At 38.0% G+C, this 27,313-nt stretch overlaps 2 protein-coding genes and 1 long non-coding RNA gene across 3 annotated transcripts in view; 1 reads left to right on the forward strand and 2 right to left on the reverse strand.

Moving 5' to 3' along the window:
- Nucleotides 1–19,953, reverse strand: part of Nct (Nicastrin) — a 50,021-nt gene extending 30,068 nt beyond the window's left edge. Inside the window, exons 1-3 of the mRNA XM_073961839.1 lie at nt 19,700–19,953; nt 19,338–19,433; nt 18,539–19,273 (exon numbers count right to left, since the gene is read on the reverse strand). Of these exons, the coding sequence (XP_073817940.1) occupies nt 18,539–19,273; nt 19,338–19,433; nt 19,700–19,766 (898 nt within the window). The 5' untranslated portion in view covers nt 19,767–19,953. The remainder of the gene's footprint in view (nt 1–18,538; nt 19,274–19,337; nt 19,434–19,699) is intronic.
- Nucleotides 19,145–19,589, forward strand: LOC141389783 (uncharacterized). Its single transcript, XR_012409175.1, has 2 exons — nt 19,145–19,275; nt 19,340–19,589. It is a non-coding gene; the product is annotated as an uncharacterized lncRNA (long non-coding RNA).
- A 5,456-nt stretch (nt 19,954–25,409) lies between the features above and the next one.
- Nucleotides 25,410–26,236, reverse strand: LOC141391369 (60S ribosome subunit biogenesis protein NIP7 homolog). The gene is made up of 2 exons (XM_073964275.1): nt 26,059–26,236; nt 25,410–25,980 (listed from the first exon to the last, which is right to left on the reverse strand). The coding sequence occupies exons 1-2, from the start codon at nt 26,112–26,114 to the stop codon at nt 25,494–25,496; spliced, it is 543 nt and encodes a 180-aa protein (XP_073820376.1). The 5' UTR covers nt 26,115–26,236; the 3' UTR covers nt 25,410–25,493.
- Nucleotides 26,237–27,313: the final 1,077 nt, after the last annotated feature.

A 27,313-nucleotide genomic window follows, 5' to 3' on the forward strand; every position in this document is an offset into this window, starting at 1 on the left:
TCCTTCAAGTACCTCCTCCGCAACAATTTAACCCTAATCCACATTTTGTCGGCAAGTTCAAATGTCCAAAAAGGGCCACAAAATTCTGAAAATACCTCTCAAACATTCAACATTTTCGCTTAAGATATGATGATAAGGGTCCAGAGAATTTACTAAACACCGCTTCGGAGAGCTGCCCATTCGCTCAGATCCTCCGGTAGTTGAGAGAATTTTCTGGAACATCATCACAGTTGAAACCGCTCGCTACATAACTGCGGGTCGAATACCCTAAGATGAAACAAATTTCCCAGCAGAGGCGACAGGACTAACATACAAGCGTGATGATCTTTGTCTAGCGAACCCTGGAGACCCAATAGTTAGGGGAAAGTGGCTAGAACACCTGAAGCAATGCAACATTGGTACAAGATTAAGTAAATTGGGGGAAAACAGTTAAATCACTCTCGAATCCGAGAAAGAAGGATGATAAAATGTCAGAGGCGACGGGACTAACATACAAGCGTGATGAGCTTTATCTTGCGAACCCTGAAGACCCAAAATTTAGGGAACCTACTCTTAAAGTCAACAGGGGAAAGTGGCTAGAATACCTGAAGCAATGCAACTTTGGTACAGGATTAAGTAATTGGTGGCAAACGGTTAAATCACTCACGAATCCGAAAAAAAGGATGATAGAAGAATGTATGTGAATTTCAACGGTGTGACAGTGACAGATCCGAAGAGGTGATCGTGTTATTTTAAACGGCAATTTATAAAGCAGCCCTAGAGTGATCGGATGAAGAGGATTGTGATACGTCTTATAAGAACCCTCTCAGCCCAGGAGGTACCACCACAATTTACGATGAGCGATGTTACAGATGTCATCGGAAACGCGAAATCATCCAAAGCCTTAGACTCCACACTAAATCTCAAAGGTAAGCTCAAGCAACTGGATGAACCCGGAGTTGAGCATTTGACAAGGGTCCTCAAAGTTGACAGGGTGGTTCCGTTACTGAAGCCATTGTGCGATGCCAGCAGAGGATAATCCTACAGGCCGATCTCCCGCCCGTCGCCATTGGCGAAGATTCTCCATGATGAGAAGCAGTTTCCCAGTTGCCCAACATCTGCATGTATTCCGGAAAATGCAAAGTACCGTAACAGCACTACATACCATATCCACACTGCCATGACTGGTATCAAGGACTGAACCAGAACAGGCCGGGCGAACGAACAGTTACGGTGGCTCTTGAACAATCGAAGGTCTTTGAAACCGTCATATATGCCAAGCTTTTCGAGAATATAGTGAAGTCTTCCCTCCAGCCGTATTTGAAACGTTGGATAATCAACTATAGGTGTGGACGCCATTGGGGAATTCAGAAATAAGAAGTCTAAGACCCGTAGAGCGAAACGGGGAATTACCCAAGGTGGTGTGATATCTCCGGAACTGTTTGACCTCTACCTTTCTGAAACTCCATAGAGATCGTAATGTATATGGATGTTTGTACGATCCTACATAGCTGACTTAGTGCAGTTCATTCAACTGAAATAAGAAGTCTAAGGCACGTGAAGTGAAACGAGAAGTTCCGCAAGGCGGTGTGATATCTCCGTAACTGTTTAAGTTCTACCTTTCTGAAATTCCACACAATCCGGACGCCACAGAGATCGTAATGTATACGGGTGATTGTACGATCTTGGTGTCTGATCCTATCGTTGAAGACATCATAGAAAGGTTAAATGTCTATATAACTGACCTAGAGCAGTTATTTCATCTGAGGAATATGAAAAAATTCGCCGTTAAATCCACTGCCACACAACCTGGACGCCTAAAGTGTAATGCTGCTAACCACCCCATGATATTGGGTGTAACATTCGACAGCTTGTTTAAGTCATCCGCCCAAGCCACAACTATTTGAGATAAGATTAGGAGTATGAACAAGGTTCTCAAGTAGCTGGCGGGTAGTATTTGGGGTGCTGACATAGAAACCTTGTAATAAAGGAATAAGCGGTCTGTGGTAAACCATGCGGCGCCAATGTGATATGCAAATACAAATGAGGACTGCAACAGGGTGCCTCCGCATGACACCAGTGGACCATCATCCTGAGGAGACGAAGATTTTAAAGGTACATCAGCACAACAAGATGGTGCCGTACCTCCTTGGATATTACGGCCATCAGCATCCCTTCCACAATCTTGTGGACAGGCTTCCCCCATCCAGGCACGACAGGAAAGATTTTCACGACCTAGAGAGAGGTCCAAAAGAACACTCGATAACGACCCTATCAGGCAAGCCTGAATAACATTCACACTTATGCATTTGCGCAGTGCAGTACAACGGTGCAGCGTGAGTGCCGTTCGCGGAAACCACCCCATTCACACAGCAGAAGAACATCACACGAGTGGTTTTAGCCCAGTTAAGATCTCCCTTGTCCCTTTAGGGATGTTGTGGGAACATATGTATGTATGTATGTAAGATCCGGACGATGCAACAAAATCGATTAGTTGTCAATGAGAGCCGTACCTAAAATTTTCTGAGCGAACATTTCGAAGCTGAAAAACGTCATCTCTTAAAATAAAGGACGAAAAGGACATTGAAGGAAGCGAGTTACAAGGTCGAAGTGCTCTACGAAAATAATCCTCATTCGATTCCACTGAAGACATGTCATCTCAAAAATAAGCCAAAGCAACAGTGAACAAAGATATAACGCTAATTCCTGACGGCTTACAGGGTCTCTAGCAAAAACTTCATCACGTCATAACGCGGAAGTTCGACTCACGGCGGATCTGTCCTTCGGGGTTCTTAATATACTCACCAAGGCCTTTCTTCCCCAAGAATTTTCCGTGCCCCAGACTTTCACATCCATTTTGCTGCACAGTGTTATTTATGGACGCAACCAGTCCAGGTTGCAGAATTTGGAAATGGTCAAAAAGGTCTAAAAAATCTGTGATCAACTAAAATGATTGGTGGTGGCGGTAACAATAGAAAGAAGTGACTGACATTCGCCCAAGCTTTGCACATGGTAATATTTCTCTCAAACTTAAACCCCTTATAAACGTTCGAAAATTTTAATTAAGTGCAGTTTATGGGCTTTTTGAAGATAGTTTTGAAATATTCATCGAAGTTAATTCGATGATAGGCCGAATGTTAAAAAAACCAGGAAAATTATGATTTTTTTATTGATGTGGGTTGTGTTTATTGGGTCTATCAGGGAAATAATTAGATTCACTGTCTATGGTACATACCCCACAAACCTTCTTTTTTACTATTTTCTTAAAGATTAGGGATATGTTCCGACTCAACTTAATGGTGGTGAGTGGGATACCACTCATGTTATTTTTACTTATTTTGTTTAGTCTTAAGCTAAGATCTGATCCTTTTCACGTTTTCCTAAAAATACCTTTCCATAAAAATCGAACCGCAATCCCATTAAACGGTTTATGACCGTGGTAGGTAGAATTTTTATCCAATAAAAAATGAAAAACGCTTTACAGGAATATGTACCCAAATTACAAAACTTCCTCTGCCTCCCTCGTATAAATAACATTAATCGTTTGCCATTAGATAAAAACCAAAAACAGAAGAATTATTTATTTGTATGTTGCAGTATTCGGAACTATTGTTATTTCCGGTGTTTGCACCTTATGTTGTGAGTTGAAAAAGGGGTTGTTTCACAAAATAACAGGTAGAACGCATAAAGCAAAACCATTTGTGAGTGAGGTGTCCCCTTCCTACTTTGATCGTTTTGAACATATTTTGTTCTATCTCAATATTAGACTTGTCTTTCTGTTAAAGTAGCACGTGCTGCTATTATTTTCATTCCTTTTACTTTATTGTTCATGTACATCTGTGATAGTTGTGTAGTTTAGATGTTCGTACTCAATGAGTGGCTAATATGAATTGCAGTTTAAAATTGCATTTTTGAAACACATTCACTTACCTGCATGATATTTGAATTATTATAAAATGATGTTTGTAGTACTATCAGAAATTGCATTATAAATATTTGAATTTGTTAATATTTTTATCGAGATAGAATTCAATACAACAAGGGTTAATCAATATTCTATATTTTAGATTATTTTACATACAATAAGGATGACTAAGTGGATATGTATAGAACCTTACTAACTATAGATTACCAATCGCTCCGATTTGTTATTATAATTCAAATATAAGATATGATCCATCACTTATCACATACATATGCCTTTCTAGTGGTGGCATCATTACACTATGCTACAAATGTCGAGGAAAAAATGCGCCAATTCGCCTTTGTCGCAGTCCATGGAAAACGAAATACATATGGTTTTTCCAGATCATTTTGTTTATAATGGTAACTTTAGTGAATATTAATTTATTGAATATGGGTGCCACCGTGTGCAATGGTATGCACACCCGCCTTGCACGCTGAAGGTCGTGGGTTCGACTCCCCGGCCAATCAACATCAATCAATTTTCAACGGTGGCAAAATACCCCTCAGCAATGTTGGCGACATTTCCTGAGTATTTCAGCCATGTAAAACTTCTCTACAAGAGGTGTCTTAAGACACGCCGTTCGGACTCGGCAATAAACAGTAGGTCCCATATCATTGAGCTAATATGAATCGGGGTGCACTCATTGATATGAGAGAAGTCTCCCCTGTCCCATCTGGGATGTTTGTGGAACAATTATTATTATAATTTATTGAATTTTCAACTTTAAACGGGGATAACTTCTATATTTCATCACGGATTTACATTATTTTTTCTTTTATTAAAAGGGTCGAATTATACGTTTCAAACAAGTCGAAGATTTTTCTGCTCTTTATGCAATGAAATCCCACGACGCACAGTGGCTCAGAATCGTTTTTTCCTGGTCAAAATTCTGTAACTTTTGAACGGTTAGAGATATTTTCAAAATTCGTTTTTGTTAGACAGATAACACAATCAGCTTTCAGATGAATTATAAACGGTCAAATTAGGTCTGTTAGTTGCGGAGAAATTCAAAATCAAAGTTAAACTTTTTTGAGTTTTTTACTATTTTTCATCAAAATATGACTGTTTTTGTGTTTTTTATTTCTTCCTATATATTAAAGATGTTCAAAAACCCATAAATAAACTACAAAAAAATAACAACAAATTAAAAAAAATTCAACATTTTTCTCAAAATTTAAAAAATCCAAAAAATTTACCCCCAGTTTATGTATTTTGAAACGAACATGTGTGCGCATGAAAGACACCCAAACTTTATTTTTTGAAATATTATTTCATTTGCTTTTGCTTCAAAACAAAAAACAAGTTTGAAATACACACTCAAATTTGGTAGTTTTTCTTCCGCATTCGTTTTCTATCGACATACATAAACAGGCCCTTAGATTTTTTCAAAATTAAAAAAAATACTCCTTGGGTTTTCATAAAACTTATATAACTCGTATAAAAATTCATATACTCAAAAACAGAACATTGTTCCATGTTGGTCCACAAATGTTCTAGTCCACTAAATTTGGAATTTCATAAAATTTAGAACCTGATGAAAAGTAAAATAGCTCATATTGTGTAATTTGTTACGCTACGGTAATTTGTTAAAACGATTTTAAAGGCCACAATCCTATCTACCTTACAAAAACACAATGAACACAATATCTGTTTTAGTTTCCGAGAAACGCAATTGTTGCGATGCAAGACGAAGATATGGCCAGGAATGTTTTAAGGAATGCTAATAAGCTAAGTGACACGAATATCATAATAGAGAAGGATTTGAGTGAAAGAAGGCAACAGGACAAGAAGGTTTTGCTCCAGTTGAAACAAGATTTGTTAGAGGTTTGGTTAGAGATTGGTTCGAAGTGGACGGCTTGGTCGAAAAAGGAAGAATTGATGTGTGGCAAAAACAAAGCTGATAAGGAACTCAAGGAGTTATATGGAGAAAAAATAAATAATTTAGATTTTAGATATAGTTCTCTATTAACAAAAATTAATCAAAAACTAAATGTCAGCAATATAACTAAAACTAAGATAGACACTGAGGATTATTTTTTAAATATTTTATCATATAATGTGCACGGCCTAGAAAACAAAATGCGTTATGCTGATTTTTTTAAATTTGTAAACAGTTTCGACATATTCTTTCTTTTGGAAACACATATCTGCTCACATAAAACAGAGCAATTCAGTAAATATTTCGGCGACTTCGAACTACTTTGGCATTATGCTGTAAGGAAAAATCGGTTTGGTAGAGCAATCGACGGATGTCTAATCGGGATTAGAAAAAGCCTACGAAATATTGGAATTAAATATAACCATGCAATAGAACGAGAAATAAGCATAATCAGTTTGGCCATAAATAGAATACAATTTAATAGCATACCAATGTATATGAGCGTACCAACGTGGAAGGAAGATTTAATGAGACTTGATGCTTTGCTTAGAGAAATAATAATAATAATAATAATCGGAGACTTGAATGTTAGAATTGGAACTATGCAAAGGAATATCGATGACATTTTCAAGGCAACATTTTATTCCGGTCTGGAAGAAAGGAAATCTAAAGATAAAGAGATAAACACAAGAGGGCGAGAATTATTGAACTTCTGCTACGACTATGGTTTGTTAATTACAAATGGAATGACAAAAGGCGATGAAATGGGGGATTACACATTTGTTAGCACCGTTGGAACATCCGTAAATGACATTTGTATGGTTTCATAGGAATTGTTGTCGTATATAGATGAATTCAACGTCTTAAATAAAAATTGGTCTGACCATATGCCAATTACATTATCCATTAGATGCAAAATGAACAAAAAACCAACAATTAATAATACCCTATTACCAAAACTGATATGGAATAATCGTAACTGTATCGAATATCAAAACAGAGTTATAGAGACTATTGCAAACTGCAGATATCAAGCCCCTCTCACCTTTGCTGAAATCGTTGGCGTAATAAAAGAAGCACACCGGTCCATTCCCACAAGAACATTGCCATTTATAAAATCGGAAAAATGGTTCAATATATCATGTTTCAATGCAAGAAAAAAATCGTTTGAAAACTTAAAGAAATTCAGAAAAAAATCAAGTGTTGAGAATAGAAACAAATATTTACAATCAAACAAAAGATATAAAGAGATCTGTCAACATGCAAAAGCCCAATATAATAGAGACCTGGAAACAAGGATAGACACTGTGAAAGACGCTAGGGATTGGTGGAAGATTGTGAGAGAATTGAGAAACGAAGAAAAAAGCGATACTATACTGGTGCAATCCTCAGAACTAAAGAAATATTTTCAACAGCTCCTAAAACAACCACAAATCTCTCCAGATGTACAATATGCCTACATGATCTGGAAAGATGACGATTTGGATAAGGAAATAAGCCTGGTGGAGGTAAAAAGTGCGTTAAACAACTCCAAAATAAATAAAGCGCCTGGTGAGGATCGTATACCTTATGAATTTTACAAGTATGCCCCAAACGACTTGCTCCTTGAAATAGTAAAAACCTGTAACGTTATATTCGATAAAGCTGAAATAGACGATGCGTTTGTCAAAAGCATAATTTACCCTATATACAAGAAAGGAGACAGAACACAACCACAAAACTACCGCGGAATATCCTTCATGAATTCCTTACCAAAAATAATGATGGGTGTAATCACAGGTCGGCTTTCAAATTGGTCAGAAAAATATGGGAAAATAAACGAGTACCAAGCTGGATTCCGAAAAAAACTACTCTACCGCAGACAATATTTCCAACCTATCGTCTATCATACACTTAAATTGGTACAAAAACAAGAAAACGTATGCGTTTTTCGTAGATTTTAGAGCAGCATTTGATCGCGTTGCAAGGAAGTCGCTGATTTATAAACTTCATACCATAGGTGTCTCAACAAAAATGGTGAACATTATTCAAAAAATATATGAAAAAACTAACTTTGCTGTATGGACTGGTAATGAACTTTCGGAAGATTTCGATACAAACTCAGGCGTAAAACAGGGTCGTTTACTATCTCCACTTCTCTTTGCGTTGTACATACCTTAACGATCTTCACGAATTTATTGGTGGTGGCACCAATATTGACGAACAGAATGTTCGAATACTAATGTATGCCGATGATATCGTCATTTTAGCCGATAAAATAGACGTACTGCAAAACATGATACAAAGGCTGGAGATATATTGCAAAACATGGAATATGGAAGTCAACATGGAAAAGTCGAAAATAATGATATTTCGTAAAGGCGGTAGGGTATCAAGAAAAGAAAGATGGTATTATTGGGGTAATGAAATTTCAATAACCCCAGAGTATTCCTACCTGGGTCTAATATTCACACCTAAACTGTCACTAAGAAAGCAGATACTAGAGAGAAAACAACTAGCAAAAAATATTATCAACACAACGTGGAAATGTTTCCTTTCAAAACCAAATGTGTCCATTGCAACAAAATGGAAAATCTTTCTAGCAATATGCAGATCAATTCAATCATATGGGTCACAAATATGGGGCTTCTCTCACTTCGATGAAATTGACCACCTAACACTTTACTTCCTAAAAAAGATACTAAAAATGCCCAGTTTTACACCGACATATATACTGATGTTAGAAACAGGAGTTGAAAATGGTCATGTTTTTTCTTTAAACAATCACCTTAACTACATAACACGAATTCTATACGATTACGCTGACGAAAGACTGCCAAACATCCTCGCCAAAAAAATTATGAGGTGTGAAATATTTTGGAAAGAAAACATGAATATATTAACTATGCAACATGATTTGACAACCTTTACTACTAATCTAACGAAACAGTGTTGGATACAAAATACTCGGCAACTCCTAGAAAGAGTACGCCCAAGACAAAGGAATCATGCACTATCAATGGCAAACAACACTAGCCGTTTCTACAGCAAGTTACAACCTTACCTTGGTACATCATATCTCGTCGAACACTTAAATCAAGACGAAATTACCTATATACTTAAAGCTAGAAGTGATCTATTCGCATTATATTCAAACAGATTCCAAGTAAACGCTAACCCGATATGATCAATGTGCAATACAGGAGAAACAGAGGACTTACAGCATTTTCTAGTTCGGTTCCCAGCACTTTCGCATAGCGCTATTCCATAAAAATTCAATAAATGAATCTGAATTAATAAATATTCTAAGTGGAAATGTAATTTTATGGAAAACCTTAGCAAGCTTTTTAAAGAATTGTGTACAATATAGAAGCCAACTGATATCAGAATATAATGTATAAAATAATCTAAAATATCTCTATCATACACTTTACATATGAATTGGACAGACGGCCTTTGGCCAATGTCATAAAAACATTTAACTTTTCTTTATTATTATTTATATTGCTGTCAATTTTATAAAAGCTTATGAATTCAATAAAAAAAACTACAACTACTACTAGTTTCCGAGAAATAGCTACTTCTTTCTCCAGATATTTGCAAAAATTACATATTTCCCCAAAATGGGGAAAATTTTCGTCTTTAGGGACACTCCACGCCCACACCTTCCAATATTTTGACCTAATTTTTTGGTTTCCCATATCGAATCCCATATAGAAATTAAATATCTTTGACAAAACAACATCTTGATTTTTGGACAGGAATATCCATTTCTGAACCATCGTACGGCGCCCAGTTCTATGCACCGGATTGACTCGGAGGTATCTTCGACCAGGGGCCGTCACCTCAACAGTTGTGTTTGTGTTCGTGTATTTTTTCACCATGGGAGCGGCAACTTATTCCGGAATGCCTGCTCCAAGCTTTTTTGGTCCGTGCCGGGATAGAGATGAACCCCTGACCAGTATGAATCTGTTCCGTTTGCCAGATCCGCATCTACCACATGTCAACAATGGTGAGATCTAATGGACGTATGGAATGGATGCATTTTCGTGGGTGCTCTGGCGTTAGTCTGACATTTCGTCGTCGTCGGAATGCGAGACGCCCCCGCAGTCTCCCCAACAACAACAAACGCAGCACCTAACACCGCAAGTTTTTGTTTAACGGCCCGGAAATGTATCATTTCTGCAATTCAAATGCAACGGTCTCCGCAATAAGGTCAATGAAAATGTGGACTTTATGAGTCGGAAAAACATCATGGTCCCCGCGATCCAGGAAACGGAGCTCACCACCACCTGTAGCTTACGTTGTGATGGTTACAACATTTTGCAGAAGGATCACACAAGAAGCGGAGGAGGTGGACTTGCCTTCCTATTAGACCAGTCTGTCCATTACAGACATATCCCGCTTGAGCTTGTCTTTAGTGAATCATACATGGAATGTATGGGGGTAACAGTTAAGTGTGGTCGAATACCCGAAATAAGACCAAATTTCCCAGCAGAGGAGACGGGACTAGCGAATGAGCGTGATGAGCTTCGTCGTACGAACCCTGAAGACCCAAGAGTTAGGAAGCTTAAGAGTAAGAAGTCAACAGGGTAGTAGGCGAACATAAGCGAAATAAGTGGCTAGACCACCTGAAGCAATGCAACATTGGTACAGTATTAAGAAACTACAACATTACGACACAGAACACCTTTTCAACTGCCCTGCCAAACCTACAGATCTAACTCCAGTGGATCTGTGGCTACATCCCATCGAAGCAGCCATTTTTCTGGAACTGGAGATAGACCCAGAGCCAGATTGAACAGATGAACGAACATACAAACATATTAAAAACACTGTTACAACAACAACATTACAATCCCACGGCAGCGGGTTCTCTGTACCGGATTGACCCGGGACCACACAACATCACCGTTCCGGGCAGCGGGTGCCACCTCAGTGTACATGTGTTTGTATTTGTTTCGTTTTTCTGTGCTGGGAGCAGCATATCCCGGAATGTCTGCTCCGGATTCTTTTGGTCCGTGCCGGGACGGAGGAAAACCCAGGACCAATATATTTGTGCTCGGTTTGTCACATCCGCATCTTCACCCATGTCCAATCTTCGGTGAGATGCAATAGATGTCAGGAGTGGGTGCATTTAAGGGGTTGCTATGGACTTGCCCACGCGAGGTACTACGATAGGGACTATGTTGCTGCATGCTGCGCGAACACTGCCCCCAGTGAGTCGTCGTCGTCAGATTACGAAACTCTTTCGTTGTCGGATTACAAAACTCCCCCGCAGTCCCCCCAACACCAGCCGCACGCGCAGCATTTAACACCAGGCGTTGTTGTTCCAATCCCAGAAAATTCATCTTTTTTGCAATTTAATTGGGTTCCGAGGTAAGATCGATGAAATAGTGGACTTTATGAATCGGAAGAAGATCAAGGTCGCGGCAGTGCAGGAAACCATGCTGAACGACCACAGCTCAGTACGTTGTGATGGTTACAACACGTAATAAGGAAGGATCGCACCAGATGTGGAGGTGGGTAGCTTTCCTTTTGCACCAGTCTGTTCAATACATACCTATCTCGCTTGAGCCTGCCTCTAACGACCCGTACATGGAATGTATGGGGGTAGCAGTCAGGTGTGGAACTGCCGAGATAGAGTTGTGAACGTATACATCCCGCCGAGAAATAGCTGTATCTCAGATTATAAGCCTGACATTAGCCCGCTTTTGGAAGGTCATAATCGTCTGGTCATGGGGGACTTTAATGCGCATCATGAGATGTGGCATTCGGCCCTCGTAAACGACCAGAGAGGTATAGCGCTGGCAACCCATCATTTCCCTTGGATCAGACCATCTCCCCATAATTGTCTCCATCAGCAGACCACCCGATTTCATCACCTCTGGACGCCGCACATTCGTCAATCATGGGAAAGCTGATTGGCCGAGTTTCAGAGTGTTCACCAATCGGAGAATTGCCCATCCTTCTGATGTTCGGGTAGCGGAAAGGACGTTCCGAGACATCATCAATGCTGCAGCCGCTCGCCATATACCTGCTGGTCGAATACCCGAAGTAAGACAAAATTTCCCAGCAGAGGGACGGGATTAGCAAATGAGCGTAATGAGCTTCGTCGAACCAACCCCGACGACCCCAGAGTCAGAGAGCTGACACTGGAAGTTAACAGGCTGGTCGGCGAACATAAGCGGAACAAGTGATTAAATCATCTGAAGAGTTGCAACATTGGAGCCTGTATAAGTAAATTGTGAACAACGGTTAAGTCACTTTTGAACCCCGGAAGAAGGGATGACAGGACCTCAGTCACGTTTGGCGACGTTACGTTGACTGACCCGAAGAGGTGTGCAAGTTACTTCAATCGACTGTTTGTCGAGCACCCCGAGAGTGACAGGGCGAAGAGAAGAGTGTTACGTCGCATTAGATCTCTTCCTGCCGAGGATGAACCACCACAGTTTACAATGGATGATGTTGCGAATGCCATCAGGAACGCTAAATCATCCAAAGCATTGGGCTCTGACGGAATTTCCATGGTAATGTTGAAACAGCTGGATGAGCCGGGAGTGGAGTATCTCACTAAAGTTCTCAACCTGTCGCTAGCCACCCTTATTGTTCCCGAAGTCTGGAAAATGGGCAGGGTGGTCCCGCTACAGAAGCCAGGCAAGGATGCCAGCAAAGGTGAATCGTACAGGCCGATTTCGCTTTTGTCACCTGTAGCGAAGACCCTTGATGCCTTAGTCCTCCTCCCCAGCATTAGAAATAGCTATCAAGTTGCCGATCATCAGCATGGATTCCGTAAGCAGCACAGCACGACAACAGCGCTGCACGCCATCTCCACACATATTTGTCGAGGACTCAACCAGGAGCGGCCGTGTGATAGAACAGTGATGGTGAAACGTTGGATAACCAATTATATGTGTGGTCGCCAGTCGTATGTGGAATTCAGAAACAAGAGTTCCAAGCCAGTCGTATGTGGAATTCAGGAACAAGAGTTCCAAGCCCCGTAGAGTGAAACAGGCAGTTCCCCAAGGAGGGGTGATATCTCCGGAACTGTTTAACCTCTACCTTTCCTGTATTCCGCCCCCTCCAGACGGCATTGAGATCGTAACGTATGCGGATGATTGTACGATCCTGGCGTCAGGTACCTACCCTGATGACATCTGTGTGAGACTGATATTTAACCGATCTTACCACCTATTTCCACGCGAGGTAAATGTAGATATCCGCCACTAAATCGACGGCCACTCTGTTCACCACATGAACGGCGCAGTATAGAAGAGAGTTGAATATCAGGGTCGATGGTAGCAGAATTCCGACCACAAACTGCCTCAAAATTCTAGGGGTTACATTCGACACCACTTTCACGTCGCCCGCGCATGCCACAGCTATCTGTGATAAACTGAAATGTAGGAACAAGGTCCTCAAGTCCATAGCCGGCAGCACTTGGGGTGCAGATAATGAAACCTTGTTAACAAGGTATAAAGCGATAGGTCGGTCTGTCCCCGAATTTATGTGACACGCAGTGGGATAAGATTCAAATTTACGGTGGACCATCTACATGAGGAGGCAAAGATTCTTCCAGTACAACAACATAATGAGATGCTATCGTTGCAGTACTTGCTCGGGTGTTACCGTGAGAGCCATCCCAATCACCATCAGCTGGCCACCGATACACCCAGGCATATCAAGAAGGATATTCATGCTCTATAGACGGCGGTCCAACAATATAGGAGATAACCTCTAGATCAACAGGCATATCAGTCAGGTTTGAACAGCATTCACACGGACATAGTTGCTAAGACCATAAGCAATTATTGTGTGAATGCAGTCATTGGAGTACATCCCCCATCTATCGCAGCTGAAGAGCGTCAGCTGCCACGACAAACCAGAGTAGTTTTGGCTCAATTGCGCTCGGGATATTTCAATCGCCTAAATTCCTATTGGGCGGGAATCGATCGCACAGTGCAAGACATCTGCCCCGTATGCGGCATGGGCCCGCACGATACTAACACCTATTCAACTGCCCCGCCAAGCCTACTCATCTGACTCCAGTGTATCTGTGGTTACATCCCATCGAAGTAGCCACCTTCCTGGAACTGGAGATAGACCCAGAGCCAGATTGAACAGGAGAACGAACATGCAAACATAATAATTATTAGGGTAACCCTAGTACTACCACATAAAATGCAACAATCTGGCAGCATCATAGCAGTGTTGCATGCATCAGTAGTTTTAAGTTATTATCTCTCTCTACTCATTGTCAGTACACAGTCAGTTAGTTACTTTGCAACCACCAATTAATAGACATCTCATCTGTACATATTTCGTCATATTTCATTGTTCTTCATAATTAATACTTTATTTCAACTCATAAAACAACTTAAAGTTTTATTCAATAAATGAATTGATTGTTATGTTTAAACATCGTCTTTCATTCAATCGACCACCTCCGTAAGAACATAACAATTTGGCGACGAGGATTTTGGAACAAATATGGGAACAACTCTAGTTTAGTAAAAACTCTCCGATTTTTTTTGAAATTTTTTCCAGAGGTAGATATTGTTGCGCTGATCACGGAAATGTATAATTTTCTTGGGGGACGGACCCGGTTATTGAACCCGAAAGTCCGGGTACAAAACCCGGGTTGGACCCGGCTCTACTGAACCGACTGCTACAAAATGGGCATCTTGCTTATGGAAATACCTATCCAACAAGTGGTCATATGATGGGGTTATTTTCAGGTGGTCAGGTGATATAACCCAAAAACTGGTTTTTGGACCCGGATTTTTCCATAAAACCCTCAAAAAGTCGAAAATGGGTCCATTATGGGAGCCCGCTTAATGTATGTCAGATTATAGGTCGCACTTTAACCTTTCCAAAATGGTGCTATATGTTGTAATACCTTCTCTGGATCCAGAGATATCATATGTCCACTTGTTGGATAGGTATTTCCATAAGCTTTCCAATGATACCCATTTTGTAGCATCCGGTTCAGTAGAGCCGAGTCCAACCCGGGTTTTGTACCCGGACTTTCGGATCCAATAACCGGGTAACCGGGTCCGTCCCCCAAGAAAATTATACATTTCCGTGATCAGCGTAACAATATCTACCTCTGGTAAAAATCTCAAAAAAATCAGAGAGTTTTTACTAAACTAGAGTTAAGCCCAAATATGTATCATTCTCGCTAACAATTTGGCGACGAGGATTTTGGAACAAATATGTACAGTGAGTGTCAAAAATATTCGGTTTTAAATTTCACCAATAATAACACCTCAGTATTTTAGAAGCCCATACCGAATATTCAAAAAACCAAATACTTAAAAAAATGTTGGTCCTGTGGCAATTAAAAAATGTAGGTAACATGGATCCGTGGCAACCCTATAAGCGAGAATAACAAAGAAAATGTTGTTAACCCTGTTTTCTATGCGTCAAAAATATTCGGTTTTTGTAACTTTTGTTAAATATTTTGACAAAAAACCGGTCAATATCGAACTTTTTCTGCAATATTAGTATAAATTTCAATAATTGCGAACAGAATCTTTGTTCCTGTGTGCAAAAATATCAGATTTCTTAGCAAATTATCAAAATTTAGGGCTAAGGAAAAACGCTATCCTAGAAAAGAGAAAACTGTTTATATTTTATTATAAAAACGGCAGAAATGAAGGGAATTTTTGCTAATTTTTGAATAATTAGTCGAATATAGTTGAAATAATGTGCAAAAGTCACGAAAATACAGAAATAATAGATTTCGTGAAACACATAAGCCAACCAAACCAAGGACTGGGAGGGAAGGTAGAGGAATCTCCTGAAAAATTACAGCTAAACCACCTTTAATTTTCTTGAAATTAGTCACCGAGCCCTAAATGACTTTCAGAAGATAGAAAATATGCACTTACATTCCAAAAAAATCGTAAGGATAAAGCCTTTCATGGCCTTGTAACAGATCACCCACCATCGGCTTACTTACATAATCAATAATGTTGTAAAAATTTCGCCTTGATGTGCCTTCAAAACTTCATGTACATCAGAAAATTGGTGAAAAGGAGTTAGTTTTGAATGTCTAAGCAGGGAAATCAGTATACCACCAAGTTTCCGGCCTTTCTGTATACTCCAACAAAAAAAGTACGAAGGAGCTTCTAAGAGGCATGTGTTTATCAATGACTTATGATGTGTTACAAGGCCATGAAAGGCTTTATCATTACGATTTTTGTGGAAAGTAAGTGCATATTTTCTGTCTTCTGAAAGTCATTTAGGGCTCGTTGACTAATTGCAAGAAAATTAAGGGTGGCTTAGCCGTAATTTTTCAGGAGATTCCTCTACCCTAACTCCCAGTCCTTGGTTTGGCTGGCTTATGTGCTTCACGAAATCGATTATTTCTGTATTTTCGTAACTTTTGCACATTATTTCAACTATATTCGACTGATTATTCAAAAATAAGCAAAAATTCCCTTTATTTCTGCCGTTTTTATAATAAAATACAAACAGTTTTCTCTTTTCTAGGATAGCGTTTTTCCTTAGCCCTAAATTTTGATAATTTGCTATGAAATCTGATATTGTTGCACACAGGAACAAAGATTCTGTTCGCAATTATTGAAATTTATACTAATATTGCAGAAAAAGCTCGATATTGACCGGTTTTTTGTCAAAATATTTAACAAAAGTTACAAAAACCGAATATTTTTGACGCATAGAAAACAGGGTTAACAACATTTTCTTTGTTATTCTCGCTTATAGGGTTGCCACGGATCCATGTTACCTACATTTTTTAATTGCCACAGGATCAACATTTTTTTAAGTATTTGGTTTTTTGAATATTCGGTATGGGCTTCTAAAATACTGAGGTGTTATTATTGGTGAAATTTAAAACCGAATATTTTTGACACTCACTGTATGTATCATTCTCGCTAACAATTTGGCGACGAGGATTGTGAATCAAAAACCGCTCAAACAGTAACAAAAGGAATTTCACAATTTCATCAGAACTTTCAACAAGGCTGCGTAATAACATCAAGACATCGCACACAATAAAAGTTGTGGCATGAAGATTTTCAAGGAAAACATCAAAACGCACAGGCGCAAGTTCATCAGGAATATTCTAACAAGAATTTTCAAGAAATCTTCAGCGATCAACACTCACACAAACAACAGTTTGCAGTCTCACATATACATAAATTTTTTCAGCTCAACACACACACCACTACAACGTTGGAATTTCATCATTTTTGCAGCTCACACATACAGACATACAACGGCAGCGTCTCTAACAAAATTGTAACGGCTGAAAACCACAGACACTAGAACAATCTATACATGTCGGAACAAGCGAATATTTTACAAATACTTGCGAAACAACAGGATTTGCTCAACAAACTCACACAAATTATCGCTGGACAAGAAGGTGCAAACACAGTTTCATCATCAATTCCAGGTGAATCATCAGTGGCAAAAGCCCACCTCATGGAATCTTTAGCTAATTCCATGACGGATTTTCACTATGAGCCGGACAGTGGTTTATTATTTGAATCGTGGTACAATCGGTTCAAACACATCTTCGAAAGGGAAGCAAGTGCACTGGACGATGCAGACAAAGTAGGACTTTTGTGGAGAAAAATGTCCAATCACATTCATGAATGAGAACTTTCATTGGCAGACACAATCAAGCATCTTACAAGACTATTTGGCCGAACAGAAACACAAGTAAGTCTACGTTATAAGTGTCTCCAAATCACAAAGATGGAAAATGAAGATTTTAAAGAATACGCCAGTCGTGTCTATCTTCAGCGCGAACTTTTTAAACTGGATGGCTTAACTACAGACCAGTTCAAGTGTTTAATTTTCATACTTGGTCTTAAATCATCACAAGACAGTGACATCAGAATCCGTTTATTAAGGCATCTTAATGAAAGTAAGGAAGTAGTCAACTTAGAAAAGCTAGTTGATGAAACACAAAGCATTTTGGAGTTATAAAATTTGAATTTAACAGACAAGTTAAATAAAGCAAGCAAGTTAAATAAACACTGTACAAATTATGGTTTTGTTGAAGAGGACCCAAATCGCAAGATCATCAACGAAAATTGAGAGTTAAGCCATCGGATATATGAACAAATTTGAATCTCGGTCCAGCATAAATTTTTTCGCAAGGAAGACTTTAACCAACCGCTCGAAAAACCGTCATATACATAACAAAAATTAAGCTGTCACAATATATGAGAGGATTTACCAAAACATGTATCAAAATTGGTCATATTTTAACTTGACCCATATTCAAAAAGCACCGCGATTGCAAAACTAATTGGAAGAATTTTGTTTACATAGTTTATACCCAAATATTGGGTAAATTTCTGGATATTTTCACATTTGTACCCAATTTACCCATTTAATGAGTATTTACCAATTACCCATTTCCCATATATAGTAGTTGCATTTGTTCAAATCTTGAATCAATTTTCTTCATAAGTAGTTTAAAAGCCTGAAACAAAACAAAAAAAAACAAACATTGTTCCACAACATCCCATACGGGACAAGGGAGACTTCTCTCATATCAATGAGTGCACCCCGATTCATATTTAGCTCAATGATATGGGACCTACTGTTTATCGCCGAGTCCGAACGGCGTGTCTTAAGACACCACTTGTGGAGAAGTTTTTCAAGGCTGAAATACTCAGGAAATGTCGCCAACATTACTGAGGTTTAAAAGCCTGAACTAATCAAAATATAATAAAAAAAATCTCACTTACCGTAAACACCTTCAAACATTCCCGTTGTATCCATGCGTGTCGTCACCATTATAAATTTCTCATTACGATCAATTTGTGCAGCTCTCTTATCATCATCTTCTTGTACCTCAACAATTTTACGCGGAAATAGAGTAGCATAGATATTTTTACCCTCCAAGGGGTCACAATATCTGGTCTGAGCTAAATTATTTATGAAATTTGAACGTCTCCAACACACTTCCGTGCTAACAGCAGCGCTCATAAAACTTTTAATTTCCACCGCACAGAGACTACGTAGATGCTGATTTTCATAATCGAAACTATTGAATTGCTTAAAGCACTCAATGAGACGAACCACAGTTTCATTGTCTGGTATTATAATAATGGGAAAGGGGAAGTCTTCATGTAACAATCCTGAACCCCAAGGATTCCAGGTTTCCTCGGGATGTGAGGCCGAACAGGTTGCAGTCTCTTGGCTGTTGGCTTTTAAAATGCCACTAAATTGATTGGGACATTGGAGTTCATGTGAGAAACTTATAGTTTCTTTAGTAGAGTTATTATTGAAGGCATTTAAGACAATAACTGCGGTTATGTTACGTCCACCTTCATTTTTCAAACGCAACATAGTTTGTCGTGTAAAGAAGTCTGATTTTAGAATGGCAGCATACGGTGGAGCCGGTGGTGAAGTAAGAAGGAATTCTAGCTGATTATTATCGTCCACATAGTGTAAAGCTCCTACAGAGCCTGATTCAGCAGCTGTAAAATAACGATAAGGACGATTATAGACTTATTCATGTTACATTGCACATTTTTTACTTACAGGAACATCCAGTTTGGTGGGTACCGTTAAGACGACGGAAACAAGAGCCTCCAAAGAATGACTCGTAAATTTTCTCATGAAGCCTTTTGCCGGAAACTAGATTTGAGTGCCAAGAAAATTGCAACAACAAAAACATATGATACGGATATCGATTAGAAAAGGTCAATAAGGCAAGTAAACAAAACAAACAAAGGCTTGTCTTTATGAGTCACTTTTTCCAACTGAGATGTGGAAATAAAGATTGATTTCAAGCTAATAGATTGTTTTATAAATGGGATATAAAATATTGGTCCAATATATACTCCTTTGGTTGCGCTACGTCAAAGCCGTATTTCCAATGAGTAAACCATCTATCCACCCACCTTCACTTGTTGAAAGTCCCAGCAAAAGATAGACGAATAAAGTAACCTGAGTCCAATGTAGCTCCATGGCTACACCTCCAGAATAGCTTTATATTTTGTATGATTTTAATTCGTACGAAAACAAAATCCGCAAAAAATTAACTAAAAATAAGACAGACAAACAACAACAATGTGATAAGAATAACACAACAAAGCAGTATTGAAGTTAAAAGAAGAAGAAAAATATTCACTTTGCATCGATAACAAATGAATCGGAGAGATCTATAAATCGAGGTATTTTATTTCTTGAATAAACAGATGTCGCAATTGTAGAGGAGATAGGCAATTTTCGATCAAAATGGAGTTACGAACAATCAATTAATTCCCTGGTTAGACTTAACTAGATTAACCTAGTGGGTTTGGGTTTCAAATGTCAATTCTATAGCGCAAACGTCAAATAAATCCCCATGAAGTGGGTTAACCCGGCAAAACTCTAATGTAACCATACTATAATACGCTGTTTATATTAGAGCTTTTTGCAGGGATAACCTTCTTTGAGAGGATTTGTTTGAAATATAAGCAATGGAATTGACATTTAAAACCCAGCCGGTTTGTTAAATCCGGTTATATATAAACGGGGTATAAGGTCTCATTGTAAGTCGCATTTTCCTGAACAAATATACATACAGTGAGTGTCGAAAATATTCGGTTTTCAATTTCACCAATAATAACACCTCAGTATTTTAGAAGCCCATGCCCAATATCCAAAAAACCAAATACCTAAAAAAATGTTGGTCCTGTGGCAATTAAAAAGTGTAGGTAACATGAATCCATGGCAACCCTATAAGCGAGAATAACGAAGAAAACGTTGTTAACCCTGTTTTCTATGCGTCAAAAATATTCGGTTTTTGTAACTTTTGTTAAATATTTTGCCAAAATCCTGCCATTATCGAACTTTTTCTGCAATATTAAGTGGGGTTCAGACGATCAGTTTTGACTGACAGCTTTTGGTCAAATATCGATTGCTTCAGTTTTGTTGTGCTGTTCGTAGCGGCCAAACAGTCATTCAAGTTGGATGACAAACCAACAGTCAAGTTGAAAAATTACTGTGTTCACATAGCTATAAAATCATATAAATAACAACTTTTATTAATAAATATGGATGACAAAAAGATTGGATGTGCATTTTTGATTATTTCGCTTTTAGAGGAAGAAAATAAAGTGACAAGAAGAAGGAAATGGGTAAAAGAATGGATAGCCTCCCGAAAACAATATTCACATGTGAATATTTTAAAAGAAATTCGAGATTCTGAGCCAAACGCTGTCCACTCCAGCTCCAGTAGATTCAGATTGCTTTATTTTTTTCAATTTCCTTCTGTACGATGAGCGGATTACGTTTATTTTCTTCTTGACGTCGTCAATAGAACAATCCTTCTTGTATTTCTTCATAACATTTAGTAGTTCTCCATATGCTTTTGTTTTATTTTCTCTATGCTATTTTTATCTCTTTTTTGCAAAAATAATCAATCAAATTAATAAAAACACACGACTTTTTTAACTTTTATTTGATATTTACTCTGCTAATTTATTCCTTGACTGACGTTGTTTCGTTCACACGGTCAAACAAACAAACAACCAACAGCTGACTGTCCAACATCCACAAAAAATTTTGTGGTTGCCTGATGACTGACAAAAATGAACGACCACACTGGCAAGCAACCGATTATTTGAGCAAAGCTGTCAGTCAAAACTGATCGTCTGAACCCCACTTTAGTATACATTTTAATAATTGCGAACAGAATCTTTATTCCTGTGTGCAAAACTATTATATTTTATAGCAAATTATTAAAATTTAGGGCTAAGGAAAAACGCTATCCCAGAAATGGGAAAACTGGTCATATTTCATTATAAAAACAACAGAAATAAAAGGAAATCTTGCTTATTTTTGAATATTTAGTCAAATATAGTTGAAATAATGTGCAAAAGTCACGAAAATATAGAAATAATCGATTTCGTGAAACACATAAGCTAGCTAAAACCAAGATCTGGGAGGGAAGGTAGAGGAATCTCCTGAAAAATTACGGCTAAACCGCCCTTAATTTTTTTGAAATTGGTCACTGAGTCCTCAATAACTTTCAGAAGATAGAAAATATGCACTTACTTTCCAAAAAAATCATAAGGATAAAGCCGTTCATGGCCTTGTAACACATCACAAACCATCGGCTTATTTACGTAACCAAAAATCTAGTTCAAATTTCGCCTTGATGTACCTTCAAAATTTGATGTACATCAGAAACTTTGTGAAATGAAGTTAGTTTTGAATGCCTAAGCAGGAAAAACAGTATATCACCAAGTTTCCGACCTTTCTGTGTACTCCAACACAAAAAGTACGAAGTAGCTTCCAGGAAACATGTATTTATCAATGACTTATGGTGTGTTACAAGGCCATGAACGGCTTTATCCTTATGATTTTTTTGGAAAGTAAGTGCATATTTTCTATCTTCTGAAAGTTATTGAGGACTCAGTGACCAATTTCAAAAAAATTAAGGGCGGTTTAGCCGTAATTTTTCAGGAGATTCCTCTACCTTCCCTCCCAGATCTTGGTTTTGGCTAGCTTATGTGTTTCACGAAATCGATTATTTCTATATTTTCGTGACTTTTGCACATTACCATTAAAATGTATACTAATATTGCAGAAAAAGTTCGATAATGGCAGGTTTTTTGGCAAAATATTTAACAAAAGTTACAAAAACCGAATATTGTTGACGCATAGAAAACAGGGTTAACAACGTTTTCTTCGTTATTCTCGCTTATAGGGTTGCCATGGATCCATGTTACCTACACTTTTTAATTGCCACAGGACCAAGATTTTTTTAGGTATTTGGTTTTTTGGATATTGGGCATGGGCTTCTAAAATACAGAGGTGTTATTATTGGTGAAATTGAAAACCGAATATTTTCGACACTCACTGTACGTCGTCGGCATAACAGTATATTTTTATTTGACGTATACTCAAAGGAATTGAGGCTTAAATTTCCTTTAGAAGCACCTAAGGTAGGAAGACCATATTTGCACCATAGGTAGTCCTTTCTATTCTGATTCCAACGGTGTATAACTTTTGTCCCGGAAATGTATACGCCTCGAAAGTTCCACCAAAACCCCAAGTTGGACTTAAGTTAGAGACATTTATTAAACTCAATTCGTGTTAAAATTTTGTTAAAACGCATTTATTAAACTCAATTAGTGCTAAATTTTGTTATTACAGGTAAGTCTTGTCTCTCCGAACATAACAGTAAATAATATATGTATATGGGGAAGTCCATACTACCCGAGATAAATTTAAAAGAACTTTTGTTTCCGAAATTTGCATCTGTCCATAGGAGAAAATTGAAAATTTAGGAGAAAATTTTGTTCCCGTTCCCGAGATTTGCACCTGTCCATAGGAGATAGTCATAAATCCCCGGCCGAAGGCCGGCTATTTAGGGAAAAAATTGAAAATTGAGGAGAAAACTTTGTCCCGTTCCCGAGATTTGCACCTGTCCATAGGAGAAAGTCTTAAATCCCCGGCCGAAGGCCGGCTATTTAGGGAAAAAATTGAAAATTGAGGAGAAAACTTTGTTCCCGTTCCCGAGATTTGCACCTGTCCATAGGAGAAGGTCTTAAATACCCGGCCGAAGGCCGGTTATTTGGAAAAAATGTAAAATTTAGAGGAAAATTTTGTTCCCGTTCCCGAGGATTGCACCTGTCCATAGGAGAAAGTCTTAAATCGCCGGCCAAAGGCCGGCTATTTAGGGAAAAATTTGAAAATTGAGGGGAAAAAATTATACATCGTTGGAATCAGAATAGAATGGGCTATATTTTTTCCGCCAGGTGCATTTAAAGGAAGTTTGTTCCGGAATTGAAAGTTGAAATCGAGTGGATTTCATAAATATAAACCAAGCATAAGTATAGTTTAGGACCCGGTCTCGGATTAGGTTGATATATATACCACATATAGCCCTTGGGGTCCAGAATGTAACGATATAAATTTTGTCTTGCACAACTCTATACTTCTCTTATATTTTTACAGCTGAACAATATGGGTATCATTGTAAAGCTCAGGAGGTCTTGATTGTAACTTGATTACAGACCGAAGGCCGGCCACCCCCTTAAACTTTTAATTTTTATTTTAAAGGTTTACAATGGTCGGCGTTAAAAATATGGGAAATGATTGGTATTTTCAGAAGTTTAAAGGCCTATATTTCGGGAAATATGGACTTGTGGAAGACAAAATGTATATCGTTATACTGAGGACCGCAAAGGCTATCTGTGGTATACATATCATCAAGATATTCGGAAAATATTAATACAGTCGAAATCACTTATAACGTCGGTCAAGGGACCGACGGAATTGGTCGCTATAACCGATATGTCGTTATAAGCGATAGGGCTATAAAGGGCCCCAGAGATTTTGGACTTTTGGATGTCGTCGTTATAACCGATACGACGTTATAAGCGATTTATTTATTTCTTTCAGTGAATGCAATTTTAAGCCCTAGGGATGATTATAATTTCGACTGTATTTATAAGAAAATTTTGGGATCAAGTGACATTTTTACTACAGATAGGGGTGATTGTCCTGAACTCAAAAATATATTCTTTATGTGAGGGAAGTCCATACTTCGCGAGATATGGTCCTTGAAAATACAAACAAAAAACAACAGGTCGAACGCAAACCCGACAAGGAGAACCTTCGGTGAGATTTTTAAAACTATCCTCGAGAAAATTGTAAACTAATGCGAAGGAGGTGCTCGAAGTTGTTATTCGAGGACCTTCTTGGAACTTGATGTATGTTTGGAAGTCATTTAGAGGTGCAGAGTTTCCGTCAAATCGGTGGCGGCAATTTTTATAGCGGTTGTTCCGTTATGTCAGTAAGTATGGTGGGAGGAACCAGAACTTTGAACTTTATGTACCCTCGCAAGTTATCGTCCTCATCAGTCATTTTAGTAGGTGCCGTCATGGGTTTTTTAAGCTTCCGGACCATTATCTCAGAAAGCATGGACTTGCTCGCGAAAAATATTATATCGCTGTAAATAGTACCTCAAGGAGTAAGATTTTCAAAACGATCATCGAACAGACCTCAAACTACATAAACTAAATTTGTAAACTAATGTGAGGCAGAAACTAGGTATTTTTCGATATAGACCTTCTTGGAACTAAATGTATGTTTTGAAGACATTTTACGATGTCCAAAGTTTCCATCAAATCGGAGGCTTCGGGTTTTTTTTATAGCTTTTGTGCCTTTATCTCAGGAAGTATGTATGGACTTGTCCCCGAAAAACTGAATCGTCGCAATTGGTAGTACAACAGGAATAATAATCAAAGCGATCCGCTAGATGTCCATAGACTGCACTCTTAGGAACAATCGATTCGTTCTAGTCAGCCGAAAAGAAGGACTGGGCCAATTAAACGCCAAATTGTCAGAAACGTCCAAATATACTTGGGATCTAAAACCATTATTTCAATGAGGCATATTTCTAGTTCTCGGTTACGTTCTACAATGATTTATAGCGTTCCTGCTAACTTAAAAATTATCATTAAATTATAAGGAGGGCATCTTCCTTGGCATCATGTGAAAACTATACTTTTAATCATTTTTTAATGATTTTTCAAATCCATCCAATAGTAAACAAACATATAATAATGGCCCGAAGAGTGCATTTTTTTAGTACCTATGCATAAAAATTCATCGTTTATAGCTTAAACTTACTTTATTTTATTCTTTCTCGTTTCTCATATTAAAAAAATACAACCTAAATTAGTAATTTCTTTTCACCTAAAACAAAGTATCCTCGGAACGAATATATTCACCAATATCGGATTGATGGAAACACACTGTCGTCAGGGGGTCTGCTGTCTTACAATCCATCGTTGATCTTGCCAATACACCAAAACCCAATGGCAAATCATTCATATTATAAACTATGACACCTTGATATTGACCGGCATTTTCTGTGATACGTCCCAATCCAGATTTTGGTATATGATTGCCGTATAAAAATTGTTGTTCAAATGATTGTTTCACCCACACTTTATATTGGGCATAGGGGGCCAAATAATACAAGGCAGTAATGTGGAATTTCAATTTATTCGTCTTGGAGAATTTACCAAAGCATGTACCAACAGAGATAAGCTTTTTGTGACCAAAACATTCCGAAAGTTTCAATATTTTCTCCGAAACATAATAGACACGATCCAAGTGTTCACGGAAACAATAGGTTCCATCTGGACGATCAATCAGTTGTTTAACATTGGTTCCAATGCTGCAAATAGAAAAAAAAACAAACACCACGATGTATTAACAATCTACAAGAGCGAATATTGTCAGATAAAAAACATACTATTTTGATAGTTTTTCAAAGAGAATTTTTGCTCTTTCATCACTTAAACGCTTCATGGTATATGTGTTTTAATAAATTTAAGCCAATTTGTGTAAAAAATACAGAATTTAATTTATTTTTTAATATATTTCCAAGAGACACAACGTTTAAAAAACTACGGCAACAAATGAAATGTCAATATTGTTTTTATTTTTGACAGCCAACCACGTTTTTTCTTTCACTCTTTGTTAATATTTTCATCATGATTTTTCCTTTTCCATTATTTCTTGCCGAGGGACTGTACACACAGAACCACACTGAGAAAAAAGTTATATGAGAAAGAGAAACAGTATTACCCTACTTCATCAAGATCATGAACAAAAACAAAATATGTACAAAATATTTAAATATGTAAAAGGAAAACAAAAAGAAATCGATGATTTTCATTCATAATTTTACAACTGTTTTTGCAGTTGTCTGGGCGCCTACGTCACACAGGCAAGTTTTGGGTTTTTGCCAATCGATACATGTAATAAACTGTTCTGCCATGTGCGAACGCAGGTTAGAGGTAGTTTACACTATCTATCAATGTCATATGACACGAAATAAAAACTTTCCATATCTACCCACGGAGGCAATGTGGAGACGTAATTTTATTATATTTTTGCTGGGGTGGACGCACAGAATAAATGGCGTAAGGAAAATCTCCAATATTCCACATATTAGTGAATATTTAACAATGGAAAATTTCGTGTCATATGGCATTTACATATAGTGTAAACTATCCCTTAATTGTGTTTTAATTATTTCAAAATACAGTCGAAACTCGATTAACCGGGAACCTCCAATATCCGGGATAGGAAAGAAATGTTGGTTTTCTTTCCAATACCTCTATTATTCGAAACAAAATGGAAACAAACAAGTAAAAAGTATCAGTCGGCTTTGCCGACAGAGATATACCCTCAGCCTGTGTATATTGCAACAATTTTTCCCCAAAATACGTATGTATTTAGGGGGTTATAAAAATTTTGGGCGTTTGAACCGACAAAAATGTTGATTAGGATTAAAGATCAAAAGTTTTGTGGAGGAGATACTTAAAGGAATGGATGGAAGAGGATCTCCAGCCACAACATGTGGTGCCATAGGGGGTTTTTACACTATACGGGCTGTTTGCTCAAGAAGTTGGACTTGCCCCTAAAAAACTTCAACAACAATCAAAGTGATTCGATATTAGGTCATAAAGTGACCTTATCCGAAATTTTGTGTGGGAGGTACC

The sequence above is a fragment of the Musca autumnalis genome, unplaced genomic scaffold, assembly GCF_047663935.1.
Source record: "Musca autumnalis isolate F117 unplaced genomic scaffold, ASM4766393v1 scaffold_1, whole genome shotgun sequence".
NCBI classification, from domain to species: Eukaryota; Metazoa; Arthropoda; class Insecta; order Diptera; family Muscidae; genus Musca; species Musca autumnalis.